Genomic DNA, 21,034 nt, shown 5'->3' on the forward strand with positions numbered 1-21,034 from the left:
CAGTATTTTTAATCTACCGGTATAAGTCTTACTACCGGTATTATGCCAATGCATGTTAAATCAAAATCATAATCCGAACCAAGGTCAACAGTGTAGGAGGTCAGAGGTCACTACTCAGTACTGAGACTATGTTAGGTCTTTCAAAGCTGACTTAAATGAATTCAGGGTTGGAACTTGCTTAATGTAGGCTGGTAATGAATTAAAGTGTTTAGCACCTCTGTAGGCAAATGTACGCTGTCCAGTTGTGGTCTTGAAAAAGGGTTTGTATAGAAGTGATGTCTGTCTGGTTTGGTAATTGTGTAAGTTGTGGCTGTGAGAGAAGATGGATGATAGGTATGTTGGTGCTAGCCCATTGATACACTTGTAAACCATAATGCACACATGATCCCGCCTTCTCCCTGCGAGGTACTGCCAGCTGAGCTTCTCATGAAGGTTGAGGACACTGCTGGACTGTAGGTTGAGTTGTAGAACTACCCTGGCAGCCCGGTTCTGTAGCACTTGGAGTTGTTGTTGTCCCCCCACTCCGCAGCTATCCCACACGGTGTCACAGTAATCCAGAAGGGGGAGTACCATTGCTTTATACAACATGTCAGCTATATTTACAGTGAAGCAAGGTCTAAGACGTCTGAGTAAACCTACTCGTTGGGTTACATTTGAGCAGAGTTTGTCAACATTGTCAACAATTTGTCATCAAGAATAAGCCCTAGGTATTTAAATGAAACCACTCTTTCTATTGACTCTAGTCCAATGTCTGTGTGTGCGTGTGCTTAAACAATTCGTGATGTACGAATACAGCATTTTCACGTATCCTGAGTGCTGCTATCCTTGTCTGTAAGGATTTCAAAGCAGTATGGGTAAATGGGTGAGGTGTGCCAACTCTAATCGCCTTGTTTTTCAACTCTGCCCATCTTAATATCGATTCCTCCGTATCCAGTATCTCATTCTATTCTGCTCCTTTCAAACACCTCCACCCCCTTAGGTTTACGCCCACCCCTGCGGATACTAGTAAACTCATCTCTGTGGTTTACCCCATCCACCCACGGTTTCCTTAGTATGCACTATCATCAACAGAACACCAGAGAGAGAGTCAGAGCCGGGTTAGTTAACAAAAGTTTAATGAAATCACACGCGTTATCTGGCCAGATAACTACGGCGTAACATAGCAACCCAGTTTAGTTATCGAAACCATCCAGTTTAGTTAACAAAACCATTCAATTCTCTCCACACGGACGCAACCATGTTCTATCTAGGGGGAGGGGGGCTAAAACATGACACACAAATGTACAAAAAAGGGTCTTCAGAATAATATGGGGATATTTGGGTCCCATGGATAGTTCTTAGGTCCACAGACCTTTGTTTTTCGTAGATACATTGCCATACTTTATACTTTACTAATACCAAATTTATCAGCGCGCTAAGCTTCGAAAAAGCGGGAAAGGCGGGGATTCCGTAAACGTGGCTCTTTTGAAAAAAATCTTTTTTACGGTTTGTCATTTCACGAACCGTCACCAAACGAAACGTCACATAACCGGACGTAACGTCACTGAACAGGATGTGACATCACGAAACAGGACGTGACGCAAAACGCGCCATATTTTCGGAGTCACCCACCGATACAAACACTAAAGCAAGTAAAGACAATAAGCTATCTAGCCGAGTGCTTCGCGATATGTGTGCTGGTTTAAATACTGACATATCAATGATCGTAGCCCTTCAGCGAAAGGTGTTTGTCATTTTTAAATTATTTCTAGAATGTCCAAAAGTCTAGTATTTCCATGAATCGTTGGATTGGAACTACCAACATGGCAATCTGGTGTGAAACAGAGCGGAGACCAAATTCCGCAGGAGTGTCGATGGGAAACCACTCTACAAATAGTTGATTTTTTTTTCCTTTTTACAAAATAAAGCAACGTTTTGTAGACCGAGAATAGCTGCAATGTTTTGATCTCAGCGAGATTTCAACATCCATGACAGTGTTTTGGTTCCAATACAACGATTTCGAAGCACTCTTTATCGATTTACATAAACTCTTAACTCTATAAAAGGCACAATTTGCGGTGTTACATGTGGCTTTAATACGACAATACATGAATTGAAAGTTTGTTTATTTTTTTCTCTTTACATTGTCTTGGCATGTACAGCAACCGTCCTTCTGACACTGTTTGTATTTCTTATTTTTGACAGTTATTTTGAAATCTTTGATTGACACCCGTCTTCTACTCTCTGTACCGCTCTAAGTCTATGTCTGGGTGCAGCGGATGTGACGTCCCCTCTCCACCGGACATGACGTTACCGTCACGTGGTTACTTGACAGAGACTGCGCAGAAGGTCCTATCCTTGCCCATGTCGTTCTCGACCTCGATCTCGTATTTTCCCGCGTCTTCTTCTGTTGCATTTTGGATCCTAAACAAACAAAAAGATAAACAAAATATGAAAAATAAACATATCGTCATCTGACTGTCACGCAACGACCTAATTTATTGATTTCACATTTCTTCCACCATGTTGGTTGTTAGATCCAACATGGCGACGTGTCGATGGAAAATACATCGATTGAAAGAAATAAATTATTCATAACCAGGGAATCTTTGAATATACCGAGGAAAGAAACAAAATTGTCGGTGGAAAAAAGTTTTAAAAGATCGATGTGACCGCATCTCAGAACTGTGAACAGCGACACCTGTCCTGCAGTACAATGTGAACCGGTCAGAACTGCCCTGAAGTAGGTGGCAGACGGTCACCGAAACATGGTACGGATAAAACAATGGTTGTGTAAAATAGTCTCTTTATTCATCCAAAATTTGTGCCCGTTAATGAAATTTGCCTACACTTGGTACAACCGTTCATCAGCCATTAACCCAACAACATGGCGGACACAAAGTACCCCAGTGCAGTGAGGCACAATACCTTAGGATGGAGTACGTGTCCGTGTCCTCGTAGCTGTAACGTCCGCCCTCGTTGATCTCCTTCTTCTTATGCTTCCAGATGACGTCAGCTTCCGGGTCACCCTCGATCTCCACCTGGGGTCAAGTCAAGGAACGGTTAGCCAATCAGCGCTCGAGTTTCAGGATGCATCATTGATTTGGAGAATTTAACTTTTAAAGAGAGTACAGTAACACAGGTACCAAAACATTGCAAGAAGAGCTTTCAATGATGATTCGTCCCAAAATTCAGTCACTTTAATTCCAAATAGACAAATAGTGGTACATGTAGCGTTACTACCATTCAAATATTCCTATAAGCTTATGAAGGTCTCTATAAATGCCAGAGGCACCGTCAGAAAGTCAATCATAGTCCCTGTAGAGGGAACCTGTACCTACCCGCATGGTGATGGTATCTCCCTTCTTAGCCGTGACGTTCTCTGGCGGCTTCGTGACCTTGGCTGGAACTGAAATACATTTATGGAAAGGTCAGAAGGGCTTGTCCCGAATCATACAAATTCCTCAATGGATTGTGTTGGAATTTTATGCACGGACCGCTATATATAATTACCAACAACAATCTGTTCCTTTTATCACATACAGTTGTCATGAATGAAGTTAAATGTTTTGATCGATCGATTGATTGATTGATGACTCACTATCGACGATGAGCCGTGCGGAGTCGAACGCCTCCCCGTGGCTGTTGTTGGCTTTGCAGGTGTACTGCCCCACGTCCTCCCGGTCCACGTTCTGGATCGTCAGCGTCGTGCCGTCTGAAAAAAAAGCGCGGGAAAAGTTAGGATCGTCCTGTCTACAGAAGCACGGGAAAAGTTTGTGGAAAAAGTGGGAAAAGAGTTGTGGCAAAAAAGACGTTTTACGGTGGGAATCTTGTGATTTCTGCAAAAAGTATGACAAAAAATATTTAATTTCACTTGCTGGATCGTCAGCGTCGTGACGTCTACAACAAAAGCGCGGGAAAAATTAGGATCGTGCGGTGTAATGAAAAAGCGCGGGAACAGTTTGAGTTGTGTGCGACATCATGGCCAAAAAAAACGTTTGACGATGAGAATTTTGTGATTTCTGTAAAAAGTATGACAGAAAATATTTAATTTCACTACTGCTTGCTGGATCGTCAGCGTCGTGCCGTCTACAACAAAAGCGCGGAAAACGTTAGGATCGTGCGGTCTACAGAAAAAAGTGTGGGAAAAGTTAGTGTCGAGTGCGACATCATTGTAAAAGACGTTTTACAGGTTGGATTTTGTGATTTACCACAGAAAAAATTATCTAATTTATCAACCGCATGCGATATTCTGATAATTTCAGTTTGATATTTGTTTTAATACAGTTTTTTGTTTGTACGTACCCTTGCTGTCGAATCCGATCTGATATTTGGGTCCCTCCTTGATGAGCTCTCCGTCCTTGTACCACGTGATGACGGGGTCGGGGATGCCCCACACGCGGCAGAAGAAGCTGGTGGCGCTGCCCTCGTACCCGAACATGTCCTTCAGCTCCTGGGAACGAGAATTAAAGATTGCATGGTTTCCATGGCAACACACATGACCTTCAGCTTATGGGAACGAGAATTAAAGATTCCATGGTTTCTATGGCAACACACATGACCTTCAGCTCATGGGAACGAGAATTAAAGATTCCATGGTTTCTATGGCAACACACGTGACCTTCAGCTACAATAAACAATTGCACGGTTTTCATAGCAACGACTAAAACATGTCCATAGACTTCTATGGAAACGAGAATAAAGGTTCAATAGTTTCTATCGCAACAGACATGTCCTTCAGCTCCTATGGATACGAGAACAAATGATTCCATGGTTTCCATAGCTACAGACATGACCTTCAGTTACTATGGAAACGAGAAATAAGGTTCAATATAGTTCCCATACCATCAGATATGTTATCAGCTTATGTGGGTACGAGAATAAACGATTCCGTGGTTTCCATAGCAACAAAAGTGACCTTCAGTTTAAACTTGGACGAGCTCAAAACAAACAGGTCATTCTTTTGAAGTTGTTCCAAATAAGAGTAATGAATGATAGTGATAACTTTATATAAACTTCAGATAGCCCCCCTGACCTGTGTGAAGCTGGGCAGGGACTTCTCCATGAGCTCCTTGCGGGACTTGTGTGACCGGAAGGCCGCCTGGATGCGCGTGGCGGCCCGGACCACGATCGGGTCCTTCACGTCCACACCCTCGAACGGGTTCTTTTCATCTTCCTTCTTTGCCGCGGGCTGCAGGGGTGGGAGGGGGGCGACATTTGTTAACATCAAAGACACCAAACCCTTTCATGATAACTACATTGTCAACATTGTCCTAGCAGTTCCAGTTGGCTGGAAACCTTGGTTCATTTCGTAGCTTTTTTCCCTCATATTCGTATATTAAGTTGTTTTTATATTTACGTATTGTCATGTCTTTTTTGTAGCGGTATCAAAATGTGTCTTCACCTTGTAATTTTGACAAGTGTTGACTAAATGTACACAGATGACTCTTTTGAAATATGTATACATGCCGATTTCAAAAGGAAACAGTAGGTCTCAACTTTTGACACAGGGGAAGTCGCAAGAGTTAGTACACCAACAAACACTTCCAAACTACAAGCGGGTGAGAACGAAGTTTCATTATAAACTTGCGAACGTCACGTTTCACTGTGAAAGGAAAGCATTTCCTTGTCGCACCTGTTTCGGCATGGTGACTGTTTGTACGCTGCTGCACTTTCCTCAGTAAGCGGAAGGTGGCGCTGCGATGGTAGCTTCTACGGCCTCTCCTGAGGATAAAGAAAAATTTTAAGTGAATTTGATAGTTTCCTTCTTCTTTCTTTTCCTTCTATTCGTCTCTTTCTATTTGGTCTGCTACCGAATACGTTAAGAGAGATTCTAACAGAGTGAAATAAGAGTGACGTGAATTGACAGAAGACTAAAGAAAGTTGGCAACCTTACCGCAGGTGAGAGGACAGGTGAGTGGAGATGCGCAGGTGAGACAGGTGAGAAGAGATCTTCAGGTGAGGAAATGGAGTTTGCAAGGAGAAGGCACGAAGACACTGGTGCTGCAGTACTGTAAGTGATCACTAAGGGGCACTGTTGCACCGTGACGAGTGAGTTGACAATGGACCATTTGGCCGTTTTGGATTTTATGAAGAAGCTGAAATGTACTCTACACATGCAGTGGTTTACATGTTAGTTACTGGTGCAAAAGCTGTTGCAATGGCAACATTTATTTTTTGTTGAGAGAAGGTTATGATCAATGTAACCTTCACATTTACTTGTAGATGTTCTCATGTTGAGAGAGAGGTTAAAGGGTTGCACATCTCTATTTTGACCAGACAATGTCACTATATTCATCATCAATAAATAGTACCTACTAGACATTTTCTGCAAGGATCGCTTTACATTGTGTTCAGCATAAAGAATTTTGGCCAGTAAAACATTGCATTTTCACGAAAAAGGTTACTGTTATCTCACGATAATGTCAGAAGCTACATGTTACGTTACATCACTTTGACTAATCTCGAACCCAGGGCATGTTGGATAAGTGAGGGGATGACACTGGGCACGAGATGGAATTTGCCATGGCTAACGTTACTTCAAGAATGCTACCCAAAAGAGCATCAATGCAAACGAATCAAATAAAGTCGCCTCCTTTCATGCTCTCCTTCTGTCCCTTCAAGTTTATTTTTACCCGAGAATGAAACATTACCGCTACTTCCCATCATGCTTTGCCCTTGACCTTACCCCGCCAATTTCAAAATGGCGGACACTCTGTCTGAAACAGAACATCTTCGGCTCGGCAGTGTTTTAATGACGTGAGTACATTATACAGTAAGTTATTGGCGACTTTATTGGGTCTCTGGGTCATCTTAGACAATCATGTTTCGCTCGACACCATGTTAACATGTTAATATACTGACGTCAGGACACACAACTACAAGGTCATCAACATAGACTTAACGTCAACCTCCTTGCTTACAGCGATAACATGTACTGCGATGTGTATTCTGTGCTGTGCTGTAATGATCAGATAGTAGAATTGATTTTTGACCAAGTTTGACGTTCGATGTAAGACAACATGCCGTCAGTTCTACAGGTGCGTTACGCGAATGTCACTGACAGATACAAATGTACATCTAAGGTCAACATGGGGTCAGCTACAGCTCGCGACGCCCCATGACGTCATGCTGACGTAACAGTCCATCACAAACGTTGCCATATATGCAATACTCATTCATCCCAGTGACGTAATGGCAATCCAGAGCATATTTGCTTTGTCTTAATAAACCATTTTATACTTCCTTCATTGCCTAAGAAGACCTGCTAATGTTAAATGATGTGGACCACATGCGTGGATAAAGTAGATTTAACGTTAGATATGATTCGGTCACTCATTCATTCATTCATTCACTCATTTATTCATTCACTCACCCCTTCCTTCAGTCGCTCTCATTTCCTTCCTTCATTCCTTTATTCTACTGTGTATCTATTCATTCATTTCTTCGGTAATTCATCTGTATCCATTCACCCATTGTATTTATTCGCTAATTCATTTACTCAATCATCCATGTATGTATTCATGATGGTCATGATTACAATTAGATTCTATTTTTCTAACGAAAACATAATATTGCCGTCAACAACAAACATTTTTCGATAAACCGCAACCGTTCACATCTTCTAAGTACCCGAGTGATATTTTATATAATGTTAGCAAGCTTGGTCAAACCCCAGTAATATTAAGCAGACACGTATTATGATTGAACATTCTTAGTCTAGGTTGAACAATGAACAAAGAAAGCACGCTGCCGTCGGTTTCTAGCTAGAAACTTTATTACTTGAGAGTGTGGCGCCACAACGGAAAGTACGTACATATTTTTTTTTCATACAGAAAGAAAAACAGTGGGGGAATTCTGTGTAAACCTTATAGATTTGTTCTTTTTTTATTCATTTATTATTAATCATTTTTAACAAGTTTCTTATACACACTTAAGCTATTCTATGTAGGCTTAGTCCAAAGAAGCATAGAATTACAGACAGAATTAAACACGTTTATTTCAACAGAAGTGAAAGAACAATGTAGTGAAAAAAATGGTTTCAGCGACACACTATTCTACGGTAAACCGAAGAAGACACTCACTGCGACATGTGATTCTACGGTAAACCGGAGAGGACACTCACTACGTTACATGGTTGTACGGTGGACCCGTGATGTCTGTAGCCAGGGCAGTGTGTTTGTGTTCTGATGTAGGATATTTACAGGCAGCTCGATTCTGTTCTAGCCCAGCCTTTTCACCCCCGCTGCCAGCTGACTTCGTGTACAGCATGCATCTCGTCCCTTTTCCGCCTGGCGGCGCTCCTTTCTCAGTACTCGAAATGGAGTACAGACTAAGTCAGCCCGCCCGGTATTCAATCTCGGCTAAAATCTCATTGTGCCCTCTAACTGCCAACCTGTGGTCCAAATAGACATGCCCTTACGTAAGAACGAAAAGTGTAAATTTACAGAGACATTCTGCTAGCCGCCATCTTGCCGCCCTTTACTGGACCTTGACGGTACAGTAGGCGCGTGCCTTGCCAAGGTCGTTCACAATCTCGATCTCGTATTTGCCGGCATCTCCTGCCTGTGCCTTCTCCACCCTGCAAGACAAGAAGAATAAAATTGTAAATAAATACTTGTCTGTTTAAATATCTCTCTTTAACACTCCCTTTAACAACTCTTGTTCTTTATGTCTACCTTACCCACCCTCCCCTACGGCCTTGAGGCTAAGGGACTAGGTAGGTAGGTAGTAACACATCCTTTCCACCAGTGACTAGACAATCAACATCTGATTGCTTAACGAACTTCATGGACTTGGACCAAAAAAAAAAGAAGAAATTTTAAGTTGGCGGCTGTCCCAAATGTGATCATGTACCTAAGCTTAGATATATCAGCTTACTATAGTCTATACCACAATTCTTTCAGAAAAGGTGCGTCGGCTTGAAATACCGGAAAATACCACTAGGGCTCGCAATCACCATGTTTCTTTGAGACCTTTTTGATTGATGACTACCAAAATCCATACAAATCCATGAAAAAGAGCTATAAATGATGATGAGATATACAAACAAACGCACCTGAGGATGGAGTAGTCTGGGGAGTCCTCGTAGCTGAAGCGGCCTCCCTCGTCGATCTCCTTCTTGCCCTTTGTCCAGATGACGTCAGGCTCGGGCTCGCCCGCGATCTCGACCTTGATCTCGAAGCTATCGCCGGCCTTGACCGTGATGTTGTCGGGCTGCTTCGTGCACTTGGCGGGAACTGGAAAGGTAAATGAACGGGTGTCAAGTTTCAACGATGCTTCGGACTTCTTCAGGGAAAATGACCCACTCACATTTACCACGTTTGGCGTCAAGTCAAATTCCAACCGAAGTTTCGGACTGCTTCAGGGAAATCGACCCACTCACATCGAACACGTGACCGTGTGAAAACGTGACGTCAGTGGTGGGTCATAGTTGGCTTATTCAGCGCTTTGATATTCTACTCTAAACGCTTGTGATACGCAATAAGAGCTCCATGAATAATGAAATGTTTCGGTATTTCAAGGCCAATTGGCAACGTAAGTTTCTTACAAATAACTATACAAACACATAAACAAAAACTCCAAGCGTCCGCTCGTTGTGTACAAGACCAATACCGTACCTTCCAATGCCAGCCTGGCGCTGTCGAAGGCCTCTCCGAAGCTGTTGGTGGCCTGGCATGTGTAGGTGCCGACGTCATCGCCGTCAGCGTTCCTGATGATGAGGAACGTGCCGTCCTTGTCGTCGAACTTGATCTCGTGCTTAGGGCCCTCCTTGACCTCCTGGCCGTCCTTGAACCACTTGATGACGGGGTCGGGGATTCCCCAGACGCGCGCGAAGAAGGTCACGGCGCTGCCCTCCATCACGAACATGTCCTTGAGGACCTGGGAGAACTTGGGGACGGACTTCTCCTTCAGAGCCATCCTGTTCTTGTGCATGCGGAAGGAGGCCTGGATGCGCGTGGCGGCGGAGATGACCACCGGGTCCTTCACATCCACACCCTCGAAGGGGTTGGCTGCCGCGGGGGGAGCGGCAGGCTTGGCCGCCGGCTTGGCTTCCGCTGGTGGCTTAGGCATGGTTCAGTCTGCAGGAGAGAGGGTTGGTAACGTTAGAACGTTTCGTCGTCATGGTAACGTTTCATCGTCTTGGCAACGTTAGAACGTTTCATTGTCATGATAACGTTAGAACGATTCATCGTCATGGTAACGTTTCATCGTCATGGTAACGTTAGAACGTTTTATCCTCATGGTAACGTTAGAACGTAAGATAGAAATAATTGTCCATACATTCTATTTTATTCTGATAGTAGGTCATGTACCGTACAATTTGTGAAATAGACGTACTGTATATCTTACGACGACTCTTCCGTTTTATACGACAGTAATAGTACGGTCGGTACTAGATAATGATTGAAAATAAACAGGTACATTGCAGCCTGTACTATGTAGCTAATGTTATAATGAAAATACCTATGGTCTACCGGCACCCAACATTCTTAGCCCCGTGCATACCTGTGTCTGAAGACGTGCGGTTCGTGTCTTAAGTCGTGCAGACTCCAGGTCCACGTTGCTCGCCTTGCTCAAGACGTTCACCATGCACTTTGACGGTTTTCTTTATCTTCTTCAGTTCCATTTCTTTCACTTTTTCTTTCTCTTTTCACCCGCAAGCGAAGCATTCAACAAACGTTACTTTCCGCGGCCATACAGGTCGTGCAGTGTTCTTCGCGCTATCGTCGGCAACACGGTTGCTGCTGCATGCCTTTTCACCCCCCTCCCCACGCGGTGTTCTTTGACCTTGACGGGCATACCATGCGATTGTCGCGGTAAGAATCTTCAAGGACATGACAAAGAAGGTCCTAGGAATGACATTGATGCGTTTCTGTCGTGCAGTTGTCCTTCATCCATCATTCCTGGCATGTCCGGTGCTACGAGAGATCATCACGACCAGCATTCCCAGCATATCCGGTTCTTATCACTTTCGACAGACGTGCAAATATTCGCGAAGCCTCTTTGCTTTCTTATTCATGCTGACGAACTCATTTTCTCTCAAAACGTCAACAGAAGCGTGCGCTGCCTCATCATAACTAAATTCGTCCAATTTTGGTCTCGCGACTGGAAAACGCACCGCATGCAAATGCTTCGAGCGCGCACGGAGCTCGGGCTATTTTTAAAGCCTTCATGCCATTTCGTTGCTGTCAGCTATGCGTGCGATGGCTAAGGCATCCTAATCTCACGTCGCCTCGCGCTTTTCTAATTACCCCCAGCAAAGGAAAAACGATTATACCCACTAAGCCCATGTCTCCTCACACGATATAATGAGTAGGCCCACCTCATATCACAAACCGCTTAGATATACTTAACACAAATTGACTGCATGTATTTATTTATAGATCACAGTATCAAAGTCACCAAGCTTTAGCAAAAGTGACTTTTGCCAACTCAGATTACTAAAACTTGTCCCCGCTAAGGTCTATGTCACATTTCCAAACCGGGGCCCGGGCGGGCAGCTTTCGGAAACGAAAAGTATGATGTAAAAGACACCAAACTACACAAGACGTCAAGAGAATAGTCGTGGGCATTATTTGTGTATGAATTTACGTATACATTTCTATTTTTCGTTTCCGCAAAGAGCTCGGCCGGGCCCCGGTTTGGAAATGTGACGTTAGCCTAAAGTTGCCTTTTCGCTCCGAATTTGTATTCTTCTTAGACAGCAGTCAGGAGGTTGAGACATTTCAAAGGAGAAGGAAAAGACGTCTTACGGACAGTCATTTTCTAAGACGTGCTACTAAGGAGAAGTACAAGCTAGCTACATGTAGGGCCAACATCAGGGTGAAGGTCAGGAATGCAGTAATGATGTTTCTAGAAATTTTGACGAGCCCGTTTTGGCCGATCCTCGAGCAGCACAAATTCTTCTACCAACTTTAAACATATGACGAGTTTCTGCACATTTCCCTTCAGCAATATACATGTAGTACCCAATGTGTGGAACACATGTTTGCGGTCTGTTAACTCCACATGAAATTTTCCCGTCACAAACGCTGAGTCAGCTAATTTGTCAGGGGAAGAATCCAGCCAGGTTCAGGGCCTGGGGCCTTCCCCGGCATCACTGGCATTCACACGGCGGTACACAAGGCCGGGTTACCGGGGAGTATGCTATCTGGGAACATTCTAGAGCCGATAGTCTAGCTAGAACAGACCGTTTTTACCGAATACTATAGTAACTGGAAGCATTCTGTAGTATAGAGTCTAGAACAGCTCATTTTACTAAGGACTACACTATCTGGGAACATTCTAGAGCCGACAGACTAGAACAGGCCATTTTACCGGGACTACACTACCATCGGAACATTCTAGTCTAGAGACAATAGACTAGAACAGGCCGTGTTACCAGGGACTACACCTACCTGGCAACATTCTATAGCTGCAGCTAATAGTCGTTTTACCGGAGATCACTATCTGCAAGTATTCTAGAGTCGATAGCCTAGAACAGACCGTGTTGCCGTGGACTGCACTATCTCGGAATATTCTAGAGTCTGAGTTCAGCACTACTTCTAGCCTGAAGAAGCCCCCCTAGGACATCCCTTTGCAAGAAGTTCTTAAAAGTTAAACTTGAGTTTAGTTCATCTCCATACAGCAAGTATATGAATCCGCCGTTACCTCTAGAATCCCTGTCGGTCGCGAACAAGACGCCCTGGACGATTTTACAATACTACTACTGATACTAGCTCAGAGCACACACGGTACGACTAGTGGTGGGAATCGCTGCCTGCAACTAGACTCTGTAGGATGCTATTTTTAAACAGTGCTCGAAGTTTGGTTTAGGTTTGTGCTGTTAATAGCCTAGAACCAGCTGCGATGTAACCGATTCGTTTGTTCAGGCAATGAGAAAACAATCACAGTGAATAATTAGCCTCGTGCGGTCTGCTTGGACAGATTCAAACCTAATGATTAATTCAATCACGCTTTAAAAGCCTCGCCAGGGACGGTACATAAAAACTACAGATATTTGCTCTGTGTTTATATCTTGTTAAAACCTTTACATCTGCTTTAATAGACTTGGAGGCTGATTCGTCAGGTCGTGTATGTCACAAGAAGTGAGACTTTATCTACTTAAGACATCACAACAGCTGCCGCGGTCCAATCCAACCCTGTCTAGTGCAAATGCGAAAACTTTGGGTTGTTACTGTGCGTCGTATTGTGGCAATATTGTGGGGTCATTTTACCAAATAAAGGCAAAGATAGTCTGGGTACCATCTTTGGTTGACGCTCGCCTCCATACTTTTTGGCAAGAGCGCACTTCTAACATGGAAGCAATCGTAGACCTTAGAGGGAGTATAGAAGATGGTACCCAGGCTATTATAACCAAGGGCACTGCTAGAAATGTGTTTAAGAAAATTCGGTACATACAGAGTGTCAATTAGTGCGTGTTTCTTAAAAGACGCCTTAAAGATCTTAAAATAAGAGCAAAACGGCGCTTATAGACGTATAGGATCTTCCTTCAATCTGCTAGACATATCTCGCCATCTCACGTCTGGACCAAAGGCGTGTTTCGCTTCAGCGTTAAACACGACATCCTTGTTTGGCTCGAGGGCCGATAACATTCCGTCTTAAGGGAAACACGTCCTTCTCCTTGGAACGAGAAAGTGAAAACAACAAGACGGACGCGTCTTAAGAACCCAGAGAAGTCATTGGACTTCCGAAAACAAAGACCCAGCAAAACATAGACCAAACGGAAACCCCTAAAGTTTAAACGGAAAGTTTCCCCTGGACAGACCCTCCCCCTCCGGCAACAAGCAGTTGTAAAGTGTCACAAACGCACCTTTTGCTGACTACCAAACTACTGTCCACTTCAAGTGGGTATAAGAATGACTCTTCTTCAAGATGAGTAACGTCTTAAGCAGTGAAACATCCTTAATCCTTACCTTAAGTCTCCCTAGCGCGTCTTGCCGCTATCTGTGCTGTCCGCTCGCCCCAGAAATACGCGAGCATCCAGAATTCTATCCTACATACCAGTTTCATAGGGATGACCCGTTTTATATGTAGTGTGGGTGTGCGGGAACACTCCTTTTAAAGTTAAAACCATTTTCGCTAGATCTAGTGTTGTCATAATCTTGTTACATATAATCTTGAAATTTATTGTATGATATGTTATAAATTTTATGGGCTTGTAATTAGTGATTCACCCTCCCCCGTATGTATAACGGCCGTTCCCGACAGCTGACGCAGCGACTACCCGATACCGAGGCCAGTTGGCGGGAATGTGAGCAAACAGCGCTCACGCCTCCTTATTTGGAGACGGGCCAACTCGGGCGGCCGGACCGAAATGGAAAGAACCCCGAAATGTCCTCCATCTCCCCGCCCGGCCCTGAGAGACAGGATTCTCACCCGGGAACAGGGGAATGGTTTGAAGGGAGTTCTGATGGTGGAGAGAAACTCACCAATCAACTTCAAAGTTCTGTAGATTTTGTCCCACTAGCACTGAAACAATCCCAATTTTCCAAAGGCCACAGAGGAGAACATAATTAGATGGCGCCTAACTGTCAAAGTTAACAAACCCCCTGATACAGAGAGATGTACAAGAAAGGATTCTAACTCGGTAACGGGGGAATGGTTTGGAGGAAGAGAAAAACCCCAAACAACTTTACCCTTTGTCATCTGTGGATTTTGTCTCTCTAAAACAACTCCAATTTCGAAAGACCACAGAGAAGAACATTAAGAGTTGCCGCCTAACTGTCAAAGTTAATAAACCCCTTGATAGTAAGAGAAATGTACAGGAAAGGATTCTCTGCCGGTAGTAGGGGAATGGTTTGGAGAGAATTTTGATTGTATAGGGACACCCCCAAACAACTTCAAAGTTCTGTACATTTTGTCCCACTAGTCCAAAATCAATCCGAGCCTCGCTTGTAATAATAACTTTATTGCACAGCATTTGTGCAAGGTACAAAGTTTGGCTTATATGTGACAGGGACGGTTTTCAGGTGAAAAATACGCGCAGACCTCTGTCGATCTTAGATATGGCCGATCTTCCATCGAGACGCCCGAAGATCGTGGATAATGTGACAGGGGTATAACTATTGTTAGGTTCGGCCGAGTTTGACTGTCCGGCTGAAGTTTATTCAGCCCGCTTGTCTGTGAAGTGGTGAGGTCGGGTTTAGAGAGGTCCGGTCTACATAGAGAGTAAACATCAGCACGCGAGCTGCAGGGATGTTTGGGGAGACGGCTGGGTGTGAAGTTAGTATAGGGGAGAAACTGGGTCGGGAGCTATATCTGTATTGCCTGTATAACCTCTGATACTTCTGTATCTATATAACCGGTACAACCCCCGTATCTGTGTCTGTATCTGTACAGTCGGGATAACGTCTGTATCCATATCTGTATCTGCATAGCCGGTATTATCTCTAGATCTGAGTGTATAGCCGGTCAACCTCTGCATCTATATTTGTATAGCCGCCCGGTAAAACCTCTGTACCTGTATCTGTATAACCGGTATAACCTATGTATCTGTACCTTTATCTGTATAACCGGTATAACGTCTGTATCTGTATAGCGCGAGGTATAATCTCTGTACCTGTGTAGCCGATATGATAAGCTCTGTATCCCTATCTGTATAACCGATATAACATCTGTATCTGTATAACTAGTATAACCTCTATCTGTATCTGTTTAATTGGTATATCAAACCTCTGTGTCTCACGATTTACCATCGTCAAAAATATTAGTCTTTTAGGTTCTACTACCACTTTTGCTAGCGAATTATCATTTAGTAGTCAAACGTACACCGAGTGCTTTCACATCGTACGTCCATAGGGGCAAAGGGCATCTTTGCTTTTTTTTTAAATCTCCGCTCTTCCGACAACTTCGTTCTATCTTTAGACCACAAGGAAGCCAAAACGTCTTTTAAAAATTTAGGAAGTGGCGCTTGTTATGTCTTTGTAGCTGCAAGTCAGTTACAAGACAAGAAACACTTTAAGTGGTCGTCTGTAAAAGTCATACCTTTTTTGACAGTTCGTGACGTCATGGATTTAGACTTCAATCATTGGTGTTTATAGAGTTTGAATACCATACAGTCTCTCTTGTCTTTCTGATAACTAAAAACTGTTTAAAGTTTTATCCTATGACGTCATTCAGCATTGGCTGGTGGGAAACAAAAGATAAATTTGGCATTTCCTTGAAAGCGATTACCCCCTCCCCAAATAAGAAAATAATGATAGTGTTAAATTTTATTTCCTTTAGAAACACAAAAAATATGGTCAAAGGCAGAAGAGGTTGAAGGAACGACAAACAGCAATAAATTTCGAATATCACATGACTTGGTACATGTTTGTTCCATTGTATCTTTAAGAATTTTTTTCCACTCCTTTCTTTAGAAACACAAGAAATATGGTCAGAGGCAGAAGAGGTCGAAGGAGCGACAGTTTCACGTCATGACGTCACACCCGGCCTTCCTGACTTCCCATCTTCTAAAACCACAAACATGGCGAGAGGCTTTTAACTCTGACGTAAGTACCCGTCTCTGTGGTCTTTCTGAGAGGGACATGTTTAGATTACGGTTAGAAAAGCTCGTTTGGAGAGGTCCAACTGATCTAAACAAGCTCCCTGCGATAGCTGCGCCAGTAGATGTATGTTTACTTCGGCGCGCAAAACTTGGGCTGCAAGTATTAACGTTGGTGGGGAAAATTTGGGTACAATTTCGGACCGCATCGGTGTCTTTTTGTCTAAGGTGACGGTTGGGGGCCGAAAACGTTGTCTTCAAGAATGTTATAGTAGATTTTCAAACGTCCTTATTTATCGCTTCAAAGGAACTATTTTCGTCTCTTCTATCCACAAAGACCTCTAAGGAGCCCAAACCGCTAGTGTCTTATCCCTGATATTTTGGGGTTACTGGTCTAGGTTTTATCATTATTGTTCAGACAGTAACAACCCACCCACCCCTCTCTCTCTCTCTTGCTTACAGCGCATAAAAACTACAATACATGCATCATTGCTGTGTACTTTTTATAATGACACACACTTAAAGTTGAAGGCTGTGATGAATAAGAAACAGACGTAAACTTCTTTACGAGCTATCAGGGTCTATTTTTGTCTAAGACAATATTTATGGTTGTTTTGGCCCAAAGAAGGGATTAGAATGACGTCTCCAGTGTGAAAAGATTTTTTTTTTTATGTAGTGATAAATTTTTGGAAGCAAAATGAAAATAACACCGATCGATCTAATCTGTTAGAATATAGTAGCCCAAATCCTTTATATGTCAACAAATACTTTCACTGTTGCACCTGTTATGTCCATATCATATCATATCATATCATATCATATCATATATCACAGACAAGGTGAAAGGAAAGGTCCTATAAGAGAATCCTGTACATTAGGAGTCTCTGTGCGTGGCAAGTTTTGGTAGGATTTCCTCACCTTTGGCACACTGGCCGACATAAACGGTTTCTCCGTTATGAGAAGAAGCAGCTATTTACGAGAAAGTTCTTTAACGGCTTCTAACACTGCCAGATTAATTTCCGTCTTGTATCATCAACAAACGCGTTTTTTCAACAACTTCTTTATCACAATTTTCTTTCCTTTTTGCACAGCTATGAGGTAATGAAAAGACGCGGTAGAAATAATGCTCTCTGGAATTTTGAGAAATGTTTGCAAAGGAGATGAATGATATCGATACATTTCCTGTTCGTTAGTCCAGTTTGTAGTTGCAAGGTTTTTACTTTAGAAAGAAAAAGTACCATTTTTGAAGTTGTTTTACATCTAAATTAAAGGCAAAACCAGACAAGATGAATGCTCTACGGACCCGGTCAAATATGTACAAGTCGGCTGGTTCTTCTCACTTGTCACTTCGGCACGCCTCCTGGCGGCGGTCCAGGAACGACAGGCGATACGGTATCACGCTTATTTGCGTCAGCGCCTTTTCTGTTTACCTTGTAAACCACCCGCGCTCTGACATAGCCTCGCAAACAGACTCCTTGGGGTGGCTACATCCTCTAGACTTCTAATCACAGTTTGACCACCCATTTATGGTACCTACACACACAAGGAAGGTAGAAGCCTGTGTGCACTACATACAATACTTACTCAAAAGAGTCGGCCACATTTCAACAGTTTTTGACTGTCCTCAGTAAGCCTGCAGCGAGGCTAACAACAGGAATGCCGACAGACCGTGTTCTGAGATAAGATTAAGGTTTAATCGTGTTAGTTTGATGCGTGTATGTCGCGTTACTGGTGCTCGTCACTTTAGAGTCAACCTATGTCGTGTCGCAAACTTCATGTCGTCGTGGTATTTCCGTCATTCTCCAATCACTTTCATTTGGAGTGAAAGTGATTGGAGAGAAATGGAAAGTGCCTTTGATTTAGAGAATAGCGCTGAATTTAGGATATTCTTTGATGGATTGACTTAAACAAGTATCTTACTTTCATTTTGATAAGCTGTAGACTGTACAGGTCTTGACCTTATAACAAAACGTGTATTTATGTTAGACTATATATAGACATGAAACATTATCCAAAGCTTTACCCAGCTAGCAGTAATTATAAACCACTTTAGGTCATTTCTATACGGACTGACTCTAGTAGATGCATCTGTCTTAGTTGTAAGCGTGCGCTTGGATAGTTATAGAGCCTATCTTACTATCTTCTCCTTATAGCACATGTATGTCAGGCCATGTATAGAAACGAAATCCTATCTCTGATTTCAGCTCTCACATGTATCCAAATACAGCCCAGTATGAAGTATACGGCTTTCTCCATGTACATTATAACACGCCTTACTCTCACACCTTAAGAAACCTCAAAATCGGTGCCTTAAAGTCTGCCCGGAGGTCCGGAAGAAAGCCAGGCTTCCCCAAGGCACGATTCAAGGAGAAAGAATTTCTCTAAAAATATCCCCAACCCGGGACCAAACATTCCTCCGTCCCCTCTCTCCGTTTCACGTCTCAAACCTCCATGACAGGAAACAAAATTCCAGTTTTAAAGTTCAAATTATCGATTTTCTTTTTCTATTTTCACCACAGCAAGGTCGCGACGGAATCTAGATTTGTCGGTTCTTCCTTATTTTGCGATTACGGGTGGGAGGGGGGCGGGGCTGATCACTGCTGTCAGTGCCCTGATCAATGTATCCTTCTGTCATACCATAAAAGGCGAGGGGAGCCCTAAATACCCAACAATAGAACAAGCTACCGCCTGGACAAATAATACGGTAAATTCAACCACAGGAAACTATATACTAAAACAATCTAATATAAAGATAAAGCAGTAAAAAGAAGTTATGAGACCGTCCTTAAAAGAACAATCTAAGGAAATATCGGAGAGGTAGTTCCGTATATAGTATAAGTGCCCGCGCGGTGGAATGCGCGCTATGCTCGGCATCTACACTCTAAGCGCTCTGAACCAGAAATCTACAACCAATCCCAAAACCCGTACCAGAATCTACAGCTAGCTTCTACTTAATAGATGCGGGAGAGAAAAACCTTCCCTACAACTACAGTTCTCTCTCTGGCACACATACTTGAGTCTGGCGAGTGTCTAGCCATGTTGGAGTGAGACCAACATGGCAACACGCCTACCAGGTACCGCCTCCTCTTTCTCTACCCGCCCTACATCATCTTCCTCTAGATTATCATTCCCATCTAAACATGAAGCTAACAGAATGTACGGCTGTAGAGTTGTGATGTGAAAGTTAGAGGGGAAGAGATACTTGCCTCTCAGATCGGACGGTTCAACGAAGGAAAATCCCTTGCAGCGGACGGAGTGTCTATCCTAGCCGGACCCTGAATGGAGAGTGCGCAGACCTAGGGCAGCCCCACAGTTTAATATGGGCCCGCTGCCATGTATGCTGAATATGTGTAACTCTACCCCCGTCACTGCCACCGTTGCTATGGCAAATATGCACGCATCATCAGTTGTCAGTCGTCTGCGCCAATCAGAGCGCGCGGCTGGGGTCCCGTGAGGAGGGGCTATAAATGTGCGGGGAGGGCCGGACCGGTGGATATTTAAAGGTCGGCTTGGGAAGAGCGCAGCGCGGGAAAGTCTTAGAGCTTCCGTGCAGAACAATTCATAGTTATATCTGCTTCAAGATTTAGCCAAGACACTTCTTGACTGAAGAAGCCAATGTGTAACCTTGAAATTGTTCTTAGTCAGGTGATAAGATCTAAACATTCGACCTGTGTCTGTCGTCTTGGAGTCGTCGAAACTACGACTAAGACATGCACCTGCTATTCTTGGCGCCCAAGACGTCTTGTTCTCACCAAGACATAGACACGAACCCTTGCCGAGACTAACAAGACGCCGTTATTTTACTTCTTGTAGGGATACGTAAGACACAGATCTGTGCCATATACAGCTGTTTTTAAGACGCAACATGACGTCATAACGTGACGTCAGTCGTTAAAAAGTAGAATTATCGCTACAGGATTTTCAACTCAGTTCTAAGAGTAGAAATGTTGTATTAACATTGATACACATAACCATAGAAAAAGGTCCTTGTCTTGACTTCCGCAATTCGGTCTATATACCTTGCGAGGTTCCGACCCGCGGTTCTAGAAATCATTATTTCAGACTCTGACGAATCGACCATCTTTGTTACTCAAACTTATCGTTTGTTTCTCGATGTTTATGTCTTACTATGTTTCAGTTCAGCTAGTTGATATATGACGCGTATCGTAACGTGCTTGTTGTAACGTGGCCTATATTCTGTGACATTATTAATTGGTACAGCTGATTTGTATTTAGTGTTTCACTCCAAAGTTTGATGGTCCTATGTCGTTACCTTCAGTTATATAGTTGACTTGTGTATTTGTTTGTTCAACCGGTATCTAGGTAATTATCTCATGTTGTCTCTTAATATTCTAAGTTAGACATGTAGGATCATTTTGTTCAAACTGTACTCATAATAGTAGGCTCACTTTAAATAAAGGAGCTACAGGAAAGAACAAAAATAATGATATCGATAACATAAAACCATCAATTATGTTCAAACAGTTTTCCTTTCGTTAGATCTGTTACGTAGTTGATTCTTTTATAAGGACATTGTTGTGATAAAGAATGCCATCTTGTCCCGTT

At 43.2% G+C, this 21,034-nt stretch overlaps 2 protein-coding genes across 7 annotated transcripts in view; one reads left to right on the forward strand and one right to left on the reverse strand.

Moving 5' to 3' along the window:
* Nucleotides 1-1,098: 1,098 nt before the first annotated feature.
* Nucleotides 1,099-19,827, reverse strand: LOC118405890 (CAVP-target protein). 4 transcript variants are annotated; one of them, XM_035805719.1, is made up of 8 exons: nucleotides 19,675-19,826; nucleotides 5,615-5,703; nucleotides 5,015-5,170; nucleotides 4,285-4,432; nucleotides 3,581-3,694; nucleotides 3,321-3,388; nucleotides 2,908-3,020; nucleotides 1,099-2,403 (listed from the first exon to the last, which is right to left on the reverse strand). In XM_035805719.1, the coding sequence occupies exons 2-8, from the start codon at nucleotides 5,624-5,626 to the stop codon at nucleotides 2,304-2,306; spliced, it is 711 nt and encodes a 236-aa protein (XP_035661612.1). In that variant the 5' UTR covers nucleotides 5,627-5,703; nucleotides 19,675-19,826; the 3' UTR covers nucleotides 1,099-2,303. The 4 variants fall into 4 exon arrangements, with proteins under 4 accessions (XP_035661612.1, XP_035661614.1, XP_035661610.1 ...); XM_035805721.1 differs by lacking the exon at nucleotides 19,675-19,826 and adding an exon at nucleotides 13,899-14,013; XM_035805717.1 differs by lacking the exons at nucleotides 1,099-2,403; nucleotides 2,908-3,020; nucleotides 3,321-3,388; ... (2 more) ...; nucleotides 5,015-5,170; nucleotides 5,615-5,703 and adding exons at nucleotides 7,735-8,560; nucleotides 9,038-9,218; nucleotides 9,600-10,061 and having other exon boundaries at nucleotides 19,675-19,827.
* LOC118405884 (gastrula zinc finger protein XlCGF57.1-like) overlaps nucleotides 6,079-21,034 on the forward strand; it is a 49,464-nt gene continuing 34,508 nt past the window's right edge. The window contains exons 1-2 of one of the 3 annotated variants that reach the window (XM_035805706.1): nucleotides 6,079-6,754; nucleotides 16,344-16,475. The gene's annotated coding sequence lies outside the window, so the exon portion shown is untranslated. Of the gene's footprint in view, nucleotides 6,755-15,884; nucleotides 16,476-21,034 lie in introns of those variants that run through there. The other 2 variants (XM_035805704.1, XM_035805705.1) reach the window with 2 other exon arrangements.

Source organism: Branchiostoma floridae, chromosome 18, assembly GCF_000003815.2.
Source record: "Branchiostoma floridae strain S238N-H82 chromosome 18, Bfl_VNyyK, whole genome shotgun sequence".
Lineage (NCBI taxonomy): Eukaryota > Metazoa > Chordata > Leptocardii > Amphioxiformes > Branchiostomatidae > Branchiostoma > Branchiostoma floridae.

Excerpts from the sequence above, each read along its gene's own strand:
- LOC118405890 (XM_035805717.1), bottom strand. The coding sequence starts at position 10,053 with ATGCCTAAGCCACCAGCGGAAGCCAAGCCGGCGGCCAAGCCTGCCGCT. Across the intron at positions 9,219-9,599 it reads CGCCAGGCTGGCATTGGAAG|TTCCCGCCAAGTGCACGAAG; the intron begins GTACGGTATTGG and ends TTACCTTTCCAG. Across the intron at positions 8,561-9,037 it reads CCAGACTACTCCATCCTCAG|GGTGGAGAAGGCACAGGCAG; the intron begins GTGCGTTTGTTT and ends CTTGTCTTGCAG.